General features: G+C 36.0%; 5 protein-coding genes across 5 annotated transcripts; 1 reads left to right on the forward strand and 4 right to left on the reverse strand.

The window, feature by feature from the left end:
* Positions 1 to 9: 9 nt before the first annotated feature.
* On the reverse strand, positions 10 to 1128 carry B0P05DRAFT_470513 (uncharacterized protein; the record flags this gene model as incomplete). The annotated part of the gene is made up of 4 exons (XM_051574562.1): positions 10 to 200; positions 302 to 500; positions 546 to 992; positions 1045 to 1128. 4 exons carry the CDS (start codon positions 1126 to 1128, stop codon positions 10 to 12), a joined length of 921 nt encoding a protein of 306 aa, XP_051434598.1.
* Positions 1129 to 1949: 821 nt separating this feature from the next.
* Positions 1950 to 3040, reverse strand: B0P05DRAFT_542843 (pectin lyase fold/virulence factor). Its single transcript, XM_051578355.1, has 2 exons — positions 2783 to 3040; positions 1950 to 2738 (listed from the first exon to the last, which is right to left on the reverse strand). The coding sequence occupies exons 1-2, from the start codon at positions 2965 to 2967 to the stop codon at positions 1961 to 1963; spliced, it is 963 nt and encodes a 320-aa protein (XP_051434599.1). The 5' UTR covers positions 2968 to 3040; the 3' UTR covers positions 1950 to 1960.
* Positions 3041 to 4960: 1920 nt separating this feature from the next.
* Positions 4961 to 5638, reverse strand: B0P05DRAFT_470538 (uncharacterized protein; the record flags this gene model as incomplete). The annotated part of the gene is made up of 1 exon (XM_051574564.1): positions 4961 to 5638. One exon carries the CDS (start codon positions 5636 to 5638, stop codon positions 4961 to 4963), a length of 678 nt encoding a protein of 225 aa, XP_051434600.1.
* Positions 5639 to 5896: 258 nt separating this feature from the next.
* Positions 5897 to 6674, reverse strand: B0P05DRAFT_470533 (uncharacterized protein; the record flags this gene model as incomplete). Its single annotated transcript, XM_051574563.1, has 2 exons — positions 5897 to 6145; positions 6195 to 6674. Coding segments are annotated over 2 exons (729 nt in total), but the record flags the coding sequence as incomplete, so codon positions are not given.
* A 3213-nt stretch (positions 6675 to 9887) lies between these two features.
* B0P05DRAFT_571846 (uncharacterized protein) lies at positions 9888 to 11672 on the forward strand (the record flags this gene model as incomplete). The annotated part of the gene is made up of 1 exon (XM_051581403.1): positions 9888 to 11672. The coding sequence occupies one exon, from the start codon at positions 9888 to 9890 to the stop codon at positions 11670 to 11672; it is 1785 nt and encodes a 594-aa protein (XP_051434602.1).
* Between the last annotated feature and the right edge of the window lie 1004 nt (positions 11673 to 12676).

Consider the following 12676-nt stretch of genomic DNA (forward strand, 5'->3'; position numbering starts at 1 on the left):
TTGTCTTTATTATTGAAAAGCCAAATTGAACTTTTCTGCCATTGCTTTTGTGCTTGCACTAGCAAAACCAGTGCCTTCAGGACTCATATCTACAATATCTTTTGACTTTGTCTTGGTCTCACAAACGTAACATTTCTTTGATTTTGCTACAAACATATCCACACAAGTATTGCAAATGACATGACCACAGTTACGCATGACTAGAATACAAAAGAGCAGCTTAGTAAAAAAAAAAAAAAAAAAAAAAAAAAAAAAAAAAAAAAAAAAAAAAAAAAAAAAAAACTTGCATTGACAAGTTTACCTGATAGTTTGATGGAATTTGTTAATGTCTTGAGACAAGCAGGGCATACATTGTTATCCTTATTCTTGTCTTCTTTCTGAAACTTGACATCAATCAATGACTTGAGAGTCAAAGAATGTGTTTCTTCAGATGCGGTACACAAAACTTGTGTTTTGACAGGTGCGATAGAAGTAGAATCAGCGCTTGGGGTAACAGAAGGCTATTAAAAGTAAGCCAATGGTAAACATACACAGACACAACATACCACCCAAAAAGACCCAAGTCTAGGTTTAGAAGCTTCTTCTTTGTCTTTCTGTAATTGTAATGAAGCCTTCTCCAATTCTTTTTCTGCTATTGATTTAGCTTCTTCTTCTGAAAACTTACGCTTTTTGTTATTGGGTTCATCTTTTAGTCCATCGCGAATAGTTGGACGACGATCACCCAAGACACTATTCTGTGTCTTGTCAAATGTGTCTAAAAGAACGCGTTTTGCTTCAAGATCTTGTAATTGCTTCTGATTATCTAATTCTTGAGCCTTTTGTTCAAACAGCTTTTGCTCCTGTTTAATGGCTTGCTTTTGTTGCAAAATAGATTCATACATGCATTCACGACAAGCTAGATGCCCTTTACTACAAGCAACAGGATCTCGAGTAGTCTGAAGACAAAGGAAGCAGGCATTGTAGTTTCGATAAGAATCTCGACCTAAACGTTGCTTTTAATTCATACATGTTAGTCGTTTGAGATTGACATTAAAATAAACATACTCTTTTTGTTCCATAGTCAAGAGTGTGTGCTTCATGATACGTAAACACGCTGGAAGCAGTATTGTTTTTTGAGTGGCGAGGCATAGCTGTACAGAAAGAAAGAAAGAAAGTGAAAAAAAGTCCAGTCTTATGCGTTGAACACTCGGGGTTGCAACAGTAGTGATTAAGCCACCCCTTTAGAGCTTAGCTTTACATTCTTATTTTGCTTTCTGGTCTTGTTCTTTTCGATGCTTATATAGATAAATAACTTTAAAGAGTTAACATGATTGACAGTAAAGCAGAGTGATTTAAACTTTGGCATGTAGACTGTTTAAAAATAGGTTTGAAGGTACTTAATGACAGCCATGACAAAGCTCGTTGTTGATATTAGATTTTTCTCTACTTACTTTAAGAGCCTTTTACCAGATTATGGTGTAATAAAAACTCAAGCCATAACATTCAACCATTGAGAGAGTCTACAGGCATCATTAAAGTCTTAGCTTCATATTGTCCTAGATCATGAGCATTAGACTGTTACCTAAGCATCACAATTAGCAGAAAAAATACCATAGTCTCATAGTTTGTATCTTTTCTTTTAGAGTAGATGGACAGCTAATGTCTGATGCCTTCCAGAAGCATAAAGGTCTTGTCTATGTTTGAAAATTAAGAATGCCATTTATGGTTATTAGAACGTTTGGCGCATATTCTGTTATCTAAAATAATTTTCCTTTCAGAAAACATACAGCTATTTGGTACGGTACAGAAAACAAATGGTTTTTTCTATGAGCTTGGATTATGCCTGGGCCGGTATCTTACAACTATTCTAAATAAGTCAAAATGCCACATGAAAATGACATAACCGAGAACTTAATTATGATGCGTAGCACAAAAAACATAAGTGGCTGATTAGGTAAATTTTTTATTACTAATAACAAATCTAGACAGAGGAATCAATCCATGAAGTAGAGCCAAAGACCTTGGCAGCACTGTATTGAGAGACTTGAGAGGCAGTCAATCGCTTAGCAAAAGAAGCGCGCGAAGAAGACCAAGCACTGGCACCATTGTTGCTATATTCGGCAAAAGTGACACCAGAAGTGTTAGGACTGGAAGTGCTCCACTTAGACCAACCAGCAGGGTTAATGTGGCTACCAATGGTAGAGTACATGAAGACAACACGGGCATATCGACTCCAAGGACGACCAAGGTAACAGGTGCCAGTGGCCTTGGAGACGGAAGTAAAGGCAATGGATGAACTATAAGTAGAAGCAAGAGGACCAGAAGGAACAGTAGCCTTGATGACACAGCTGTTGAAGTAGAAACCACCAGCGCTACTAGCAGAATCACGGTTGTGAGCAGTGATGTAACCTCTAGTGTTGGAAGCAATAGTACAGCCTTGGAAGTAACCAGTACCGTAACCCCAGATGAAGTCAACAGAGCCTTCAATATAACAGCTTTTGAAGTAACCGCTACCACCTCTGTTTATCAAGACAGTGTCTTGGTAACCATAGAACTTGACATTGTAGAACCCAGCTTGAGCACCCTCAAGGTTAAGAGCCAAGTTAGCAATGTTGGTAGATTGCTTATAGATGTTGGCAACGGTAATATTGTAGAGTCTAACATTGTTACCCTTGATAGTCAAAACAGCAGAGTCAGTATCAGAACCAGCCTTGGATTGAGTGTTGTGACCAGCGTTGTATCGAATTAAGACAGTGCCACTACCAGAGTTCTTCAAAATAACGTTAGAGCGAGTGATAGAGACTTTTCAGTGTAAGTGCCAGGTGCAATGTTGATAGTGTAGGTGGTGGAGCCGCTAGGAAGAGCCTTCAAGGCAGCAGAGATGGTCTTGTAAGTACAAGAGGAACATACGCTGACTGAGTTGGCGGCAGAGACCAACGAGATGGCCAAAGTGAAAAGTAAAAGGAGAGGACCCAAAGACAATTGCATCTTTGTTTGACAGATAAAGAAGAAGAAGATCGACAAAAGAGGCAGATTTATATAGCCAATGTCTCCAGATGGAGATTGAAAAGCGAAAACTTGTGCCAGATTCAATTTATGCAAGATGGAAATTAGAATAAATTAATGGTACCTTGTATCAACAAAGTTACTCAAGCCTAGATGACATTACTGCGTTGCCTTTCTTGTACAACAATACCTTGGTATCTTTCTCTTAGGCTAAGTAATTCAATTCTACGACACATTATCCTTAATTAGAGCATGTGTTTGTACTTCGTCTTATCAATTATCTATAGAAATCAATGATGTTGCTGCCTAGAAAAAATTCTGCAATGAATGCAAAAATATAAACACAATTGGCACCTAATCAAGACTTCAAACTGCACAATATTGAGCTTGCTTTTTGCAATATCATTTCAGCCATTGAGCTATTTAATGCTTCAGAATTTCTTTGGATATAAAAATTCCCTGTTTCTGTTGAATACTTTATTTGTCCTACTTTATTTCTAGTTCACTAGTTTAGGAACCTAAACATTGCAAATTTTGGTAGGCAGTAGTTGCACGTAACACAAATCCATAAAACCTCGGAAAGAGAATCAAACATCTTGCTTTGAGACATAATTATGCATGATCAAGTAAAACCTGTACTCTCTTGATAGTATATCTAGATTCAAAATAAAACGTTTTTCTTATTTTCTACATGCTGTAGCAGTGCCGTTGCATTTGACATCTTTCATGGACGATATTGTTCCGCTCATATAATACAATAATTATCGTTAATTGGATTTTCGAGATCTAGAGTAATCATGCCACGTTCTGCTAAAATGTAAATGTTTGTTTGTTGCACAAGTTCTGTTTTTTTTTCTACCTTCTGTACTCAAAAAAAAAGTTTGCCGTTTTAGTTTATGGTTTGTCAGAAAACAAGGAATGCATATACTAGCTTTGTATTTCTTTAAAATTACGAGCAACCTTTAGAGATGCTGCGTAAAAAGAAGCTATAAGTTACAAGATAATTATTTTCACAAAAGAAACGACAATCTATTTCGTCATCCAGGTAAAGGATCCTAAACAAGATAACGTACTCAGATTCAGGCCGTAAAGTTGTTTCTGGATGTTGTAGTTGAGTTTGGAGCCTGAATACAAGTAATAGCATGTTCTCTTAAAGAAACATTGCTCTATTTAGGCAAAATTAAGCAACACTAGTACTAATAGTTGTGTCCCTTAAGCTTTCTCTTGTTCTTTATTTTGTTAAAAATAAAACTCGCGCAGCGTACTACAGTATTTCTACTTCAAATTTTAGACGATGTTAAATTATTTTTTGGACGAAGCAAAAAAAAGAAATTAGACAAGACAAATTTAGTTTTTAGACGAATAGAAATTTATGTTTAGACTTTTTACCTGTAATGATCTTCATCCTTTCCGAAGAAAAGAAAGCCGTGTTTGCTACGGCGATACTTCAGCAGAGATTTGAATAAGAATAACTTTAATGCTCTCATAAAAGGCTCTTACCAAATTTATAATATTTTTTAAGCATTGGTTTTCTCTCGCTTAAATGGTTCTGGTCTTCCTTCTCCCATCCAAACGGCCTTCGATATTTTCATCATATTTGTGGCAACATTTACATCTCTCTGCCAAACTTTGTTACAATTTTGGCAAGCAAGAACGGAATTGCCTTTGAAATGCGTTGTTTTCACCACTCCCAAGTTGCTATAAAAACACGAGCTGCACGTTTTAGATGTTTTAAATTCGTCAATCGTTAAAACGATCAACGCACCAGCAGCTTCGCGTTTCTTCAGTGTCTGAAACAGTTTCCCTACCACCCCACATCGAAGATTTTTCAACTTGACCATGTCTTTACCAAAGACACCATCGCCAAAAACGACCAAAGGGCACTTTTCTTTTTCTTCGCGAAAAGGAAGGGGTTTCCACTTTAACCTATTAAAATAAAAAACTTAGAAACTTCTATTAAAGAAAGGCTGATTACTTACTTCTTTGCGGTTGTATCAAGTTTTGATTTTAGCCCTTCATTTTCTTTGCCACCATCTATCTTGGGCTTTTTCTTCTTCTTTTTTCCTCGCTTGACATTCTTCTTTCCTTTTTTCTTCCTCTGAAATTTGTTGTACTTGGCAGTACCGTGAGTTAACATATTAACCATCATTTCTGGTGCCCGTTGCCTGCCTTGATACAGCTGGAAATGACACTTTGCGGTTTCCTTGCCGTAAAATGTCAGTAGCCTGTTAAGATGTGCTAATATGTATGTAGCATAATTTTCATATGAGTCTGGTTCTGTTGTTTTTGACGTGGGAATTTGGGACTCGAGTGTAAGGATACCAGAGCGTTGTTTCTTTGACTCAAGTTTTTTGCTATACACAGTACTACCTGTCAAATGGTAGTATTCCTTGGCGGACGACTTCCGAATTTGCTTAGCTGACTCTACGCCTACAACAGCTGTAAATAATGATTTACGTCCTGGATCAAGGAAAACCGGTTGATACTGATTGATGACCTCTTCGTAGTTGAAGTCTTCAAGAGCTAATTCAACACCAGTGTCATCCTTCTTTTTTTCCCTTCGATAGAACAGAAGGTCAACAGAAAAACCGTCGGATTTGAATGTGTTTCCAAACAATATCTTGTTATTTCCGTTGGGTATGAGATCATCCATCCTAGATATATTATAATTATCAGCAAGGAAAGAATATATTGTGGACGGTATTATACCATACTTTAAACGTAATTTTTTAAAATTAAAAACACGATGAAACATGTTGAGTTGATCTTTATAGCCCCTTGGCAGGGTCTCTTTGATAAATGGTGCTAATGCATTAGCGTTTATGCTTACGAATCTCCAATGTAAACCCGGCGTTGGTGACAATGAAAACAGTCTTGGTAGAGGTAATCGTCTGACATCATAGACTTTGTGGCTCTTGTGTTCTATCTCGTATTCCGATATAATGTTAAACAGACAAGGAATAAATGTGTTAGGCGCTTGAGACAGAGTTGTAAGAGCCACCCGGGTCGTTATTGACTCCTTTAGTGGCAGGAAGGTTTTATCAACCATGGTTTTCTTTTCTTCAGTAAATTCAAGACCTCGAGGCCACACGGGATTTCCTTGGCACACATACTGGTAAACGTAAGGGACAATTTTTATAACATCTGAACGTTCCATTGACTATATATAGTATTATTTACGTACTCTTTTATAATAGTATTGTACTTACTATGAATATATTTTGTGTTTTATAGAATATATACTTGTATATTCTTGATTCAAATGTTTCTACTATGTGATTGTTGTATACTGTTTGTAGCTGTTGGGACGCTTCTGAAATGCACTGACTGACCCCACTGGCAATTTTTTCTTGATAAATAATAGTAGGATGACTTTGCTTGAAATTATTCCAATAATCAAGTAATCCGTGCTGTAAATAGTTGCCATTTGTAACTCTTTGGTTTCTAACAAGTTGTATTATTGAATACCAGAAATTCTGTTCGTATATCGCATGAGGAATAGGACTATTTGCTTTTGCCAAGCTGATAATATAAAAATTCACGAAAAGCTGTGATCTGACAACAATGTTTCGCAGATGTTCACAAGCTGAGACAATTCTTGGTTTGAGGATGGCTTGATACTCTCTTTTTACGCATTGTTCAAAAGGAAGCTTTCGCGTATATGCCTTATAATTAGGGCCTAAATGCATCAGAAAAGTTTCTTTTTTTGAACGTATATGATTGGGGCAATCAGGTGAACGAGATGTTTTATGTCCTTTTTGACCACAATTTCCACATGTATATGTACTTGTGCTGCTATCAACAGTCCTGGGCCTTTTTGCATTTTTCTTGTCCTGCTTTACTTGATCGGTCTGTTTTCTTTTTTTTAGAGGCACCAACTTATCAGAACAGAAAAATTAGAAAAAATAAACACGAAAAAAGTATCAAGGAGTTTACCGTCATTTGCAGTGACTTGAATGTATAATTTGCACTTATAATGTTGTCTATTATAACGACCAGGCTCTTTGCAGTCTGTGCATATTCTGTCTTTTTGTAGGTCTTTAGCTAACTGAAGGGTATTGCATGAATTTAATTCTTACCATGATTGACGCTTGAAGCGCTTTGGTTTCGTCGTTTTTTAGAGACATCAGCTTTTTTGCCTTCAATAATAAATTTAAACATGTTGATATATAAGAAAAAAAGGAGGAAAGAAATCTCTTGTACAATTTTATTTTATTTTTTAAAATGGAGAAGGAAATGAGATTACAAGCAGAGTCCGAGCAAGACATTCCCTTTCAGTATATTAGACACAAAACGATAAATTGTGGAGACAATTTGAGGGACACCAGAGAATAGTACCGATTGAAGTGTGCAGCCTAAAATAATCAATGCATCAACTGAACAAACTCAACCAACCAAAGGAACTTTTACTACTGTCACATTCGTACCTGTATCCCATTTTCCTATGTCTATCCCACAAATATGATGAAAATATCGAAGGCCGTTTGGATGGGAGAAGGAAGACCAGAACCATTTAAGCGAGAGAAAACCAATGCTTAAAAAATATTATAAATTTGGTAAGAGCCTTTTATGAGAGCATTAAAGTTATTCTTATTCAAATCTCTGCTGAAGTATCGCCGTAGCAAACACGGCTTTCTTTTCTTCGGAAAGGATGAAGATCATTACAGGTAAAAAGTCTAAACATAAATTTCTATTCGTCTAAAAACTAAATTTGTCTTGTCTAATTTCTTTTTTTTACTTCGTCCAAAAAAGGTAAGCTAAACATCTGAAAAATAATTTAACATCGTCTAAAATTTGAAGTAGAAATACTGTATTATTTTTAACCAAAATTCTAAAAACGAATATCTTGCTTCGTCACATACACTATTTCCCGAAACTATTGGCACACTTTTCTTGTGATATAACACACTTTTAATTTTAAGTTCAGCACAAATAAAAAAATATTTTGGCACAGGTTATTTGGCACAAAATGTGCCAAACTTAAAGAGGTTCTTTCTTGAGACAAGTTTCAAATTTTGAAGCTGAATACCTGCAAAAGCCTTTCAGATAGCTAAAGCGAATATCGTTACAAGCATCCAATATTCTACTGGTGAGCGTCTCATTGTCTAAAAGATGCTCTCTTTTCAACTTGCTCTTGACAATTGACCAAAATTGTTCAATTGGATTGAGTTCAGGAGAGTAAGGTGGAAGATAAACACAACCATAGCCACAACTCTCAATATACTTTTGGATATCATCCGCTGTATGAATTGGAGCATTGTCCATTATAATATAATCACCTTTGAATTCTTCGTGCTTATCCAAAATGTCAAGAGTACAGGCAATAAAATTAAAATAATGGCCAGTAACCGTACCAGCTGTCTTTTTGGCCTTCGAATTGTTTGCTTTTCTTTTCTTTGAAGACGCTACTGGTCTTCTCAATTGAATGTAAACAACGTCAAAAGGTGAAATAGCACCCAGAATCGTTGTTGTTTTAGCTCTTGTTGTTGGTTGAACAACTTCCGCACGAGTCCCTTTCTTTGACCAGGCCATCGTTTTTTTCAAGTTGATGTGAAATGCTGACTCGTCAACGAAAACACAATTACTTTCGAAGTCCAGATCAGTTTCAATCCATCTCTGGACCCATTCGTAACGCTTGAGAATGCTTGAGGGTGAGTTCCTTTCTTTTGAATGAAAATAAGCTTTCTTAAATGACAAAGCGCACTTCTCAGTCATAAATTTATGGATTGAAGTCTTAGAGACTTTCAAATCTTTAAATTCATTTATCAGACTCTCCATAGCCTGATCTACGGTTGCTGAAGGGAAATCCATAAACTATTTCTCTAAGAATCGCTGGTGCTCTTTGTTGAAATTGCTTGGCCAACCTGTCTTAGCTTTGATTTTCTCTTTTCCATCACTCTGCTCCTTCTGATTTTTCTCAAACCAGTTGTAAGCAGTACGTCGAGCGATACTAAGCTGCGTGGCTGCTTTACCAGGTGTCAAGCCTTTTTCATAGACTAAGTAGAAGAACTGCTCCTTGGTATCACTACTGTCCTTAACATACGATCCTTTGCCAGAAGTTTCTGTTGCCTGGATTTTCTTTTTTTGTTCCTCTCGCTTTACTGCTTCGCGCTCAGGGGGAGCTTTAGATCTAAGTATTGATCGAAGTTGGTGACGTTGTCCAAAGGATATTGTTTTTCATCAACTTTTATTTCAATAGGCTCGTTTCCAAACTCATCAACAACATCGCCTCTTCCATTTTCATAGTATACTTGAATATTCATTTCAACATTTTAGAAAAATGTGCCAAAACTTGAAGTAGAGACGTGCCAAAATATTTTTTTCTCTTTCAAGTAAAAACATCAAAACTTCTGGTATACCCCGGGACAGAACGGATTAGAAAAGTCATATCAATCTCTTCAATTGGACACTACAACTGCATTTCTTTTTTAATCTAAATTATGTGTATGTGCTGCTGTAAATAGGGTATGTACTATATTCTCCTTTTCTTTTCTAATATCAAATGTCCCAGTGTCTCTTTTGTCCTACGATTGCAAATGATGTATTTGTAAGTCTAGATTTTTTTGAGGTTGAATCGTATTCTACTCTTACCATCAGTAAAAGGCTTCATTTTGTTCTGGTTCGACTAGAGAAACGACACTTTTTCAAAGTTTTATCTATTATGTCTGTTTTAATTACACTGCCTTGTTTTTGATTATAAATTTGAATCATAATCTTTCAGGTTTAAGAACAATATGTCTTCACAAAATATATGTTTTTATCTATGGTTAAATAAATCATAAAGGCGATGATAGAAAAGATAAATATGATAGACTTAACATATGATAAATTATCAATTGCAAGAAATACTTAAAGAGGAAACAAGAGAAACTCTTCTTTCTTTTTTCGTTAATATAGTCAACATGCTACCATGTGCAGATGTACCCCCAGAAGTATTTGACATCATCGTCAGATATTTGGATATTAAAGATATACTACAATGTCGTTTCACTTGTCAGAAATGGGCAAAAGTTACAGGAAAGATTCTTTTCACTGAAGTCGAACTAAGAAACGACAGGAAGATAGCTCATTACGCTAATATGCTTGCAAACTCAACATTTGCACCAGGCAAATATCTGAAAAAAATGAGTATAATCTATTCCAAAAGCAAAAGCTTTGAATACTGGAGTGATAAAGATTTATTCAACAAGATAGCTAAACATTGTCCTTTGATTGAAGAGTTATATGTCTCAAATACCTGTGTTCCCTTTTGGTTCTGGTTAATGCAAGAAATTTATGAAGGTGGCCTACAAAACTTGAAGAAGCTTCCACTTCCTTCAAGCAATGAAGAGATGGAATACTACTATCGTACTGCTATTTCTATGCGTCACACACTCAAAGAAATTACATTAAGTGGTTTATACACATCATTGCAATTCCCAGAAGCGATATTTAAGAAATGTAATTTCATAAATCGCATCGACGAGTTTAAAAAACTGGAAAAAGTAAGAGTCGTGGAATATGGTGAAAACTACTCGCATGGTTTAGGAAAGGATATACTTCTCTTTTTGCGGAGAATGAAGACCTTATCTATAGCTATATATCATATATATCAGGATAATAACTTAATCGAGAATGATACTAGGTCCCTGCTTGCTTCTTGTACAAGTAACAACGTTCAATGTCTTGATATACAAATGCTCATTCAATCCGGAAGAGACTTGGTTTTTATCACAAAACAGTTTCCCAACTTGAAGCAGCTAAACATCAACAGAAACTGTGATGCTGAGATGCGTAAGCTACTTTTAGGCTGGAACCAACATGAAATTGTGCTACCAGTCGAATTCAAAGACTACTTAGCCAGATTAGAACAGTTCAATCTCAAACATATTAACATTAAAGGTTTGGAAGATTTTATACGCCTTTTGGTTCACACAAAAACAGTTGGAGAGCTACGAATCAACATGTGTGTTTGGCTTAAGGGAGTTGAGATACATTATAGCACCATTGATATTGAATACGACAAAAGCAGTTACAAAAAAAAGCATTTCAAACTGACAGTCAACAAATTTTTTAATGTACAACGTCTCTTACAGATACTGTCTGACTATGATGATTTGTTGGATGAAGTGACAATTGACAATCAATCACATGACGCTAGCAGCATGATTGAGACAGTTGATAATGTAGGAGATATGATATTCAGAAGCAATTTGGATTATGTTTTGGAAGCATGTGCTAAACTAAGAATATTGCGAGTGGCTAATACCAAAATCACATCCTTTGGCTCTGGAGCTTTGAATGATTCGATTACTGACTTGATATTTTCGACATGCCACTATGATCCAGACATTCTGTTGCAATTATCAGCTATGGTTCCGAACTTGAAAAACTTGACTATCAACTCATGCATACCTCACCCTGATCCATCTGGCGAATACAATGCTGAAATTTACATGCCAAATACTTCTTTTGATACAGTTGATATTAGATCAAAGAACTCTCCCAAAATATATGTATTACAAATATTTTTGGAAATAGTTACGGAGACAGGAAGAAAACTCCATACAGTTAAACCATCGCAAGACCTTGGTGAAGAAATCCCACTTTGGAACTTAACACGAACAATACATATTACTATAAATTGCAAGAAAGTCAAAAGAATATTTTTCGAAGTAAGAAATTTTCGAGGTCACTTTGATCCATAATAGCTTGTATTCGTCGTCACCCATTTGAGCTTGCATAAAGCAAATAACGCTTCGGAACTAAAGAAACTATTTTCCTTATGAATGTTAAATAAAAAAGTACTTGCATTAATGGTAGATGAACTGCGTATACACTTTATTAGAAAATGAACAAAAAATAAATTCTAGAAATTAAGCAGAGCATGAGATACATAAGATATGCATATTGTTACTTATATTAGGTTATAAGAAAGAGCACGGGATAGAAGGGAGATAAAAGAGAAATAAATTAGTAACATATATTAACCAGTATATATAAAATACTTACACGGATACGAAGAAGTAGTTGAATACCTTCCCAGAGCCATGCATCACGATAGACCAGCGATAGCTGGCCAGGACAATTTTCCAAACAAAAAACGAGAAAAACCTCAAGAGATATTTGTTGTTGGTGTTGTTGTTTCTGGATATGAGAAGGAACGCATCGACTTTAAGCAGGAGATACTCAACTTGAGACCACAGAGCCAAGAGGGCAAACAGACGGGATAGGAACAGAGAGGACAGACAAGCAACATGAGGACCCGTTTCCAAACAGTGATAGGCATGTCTCTATGGACCTCCAGTGGCTATTCAAAAATTAAGTTGTTAGACTATCTATTGGCCATGGAGGAGCCACAAAAGTGTCTGCCTCTCAACTGGATGGACGTAGTCTTCAAGGGCAGAACTAACTTTCCTTACAATCCTTTTTTGAGTAACTTCGACAAGTATGACAGTACCACAGGCGGGTTGGTATCCCGCTGCGGGTGCCTTCCAATCCATTTTTTTTTTGAGTTTCTTGTGTTTGAGCATACCTAAGAGAACATGTTTGTGCAAAAATATAGTAAGTTTTGAAAAAGTCAAAAAATTGTCAACTTGCCCTTATGATGCCCTTTATAAAATCTTCGTTTCTCATTATTTTGCGATTTGTGATCGATAGAGGCATTTTTCTCATGATATGCCTCAGTAAGAATTGCTCCTCTAAGTCTATA

The sequence above is a fragment of the Gilbertella persicaria genome (genome assembly GCF_025201335.1).
Source record: "Gilbertella persicaria strain CBS 190.32 chromosome Unknown B0P05scaffold_21, whole genome shotgun sequence".
Taxonomy (NCBI): domain Eukaryota; kingdom Fungi; phylum Mucoromycota; class Mucoromycetes; order Mucorales; family Choanephoraceae; genus Gilbertella; species Gilbertella persicaria.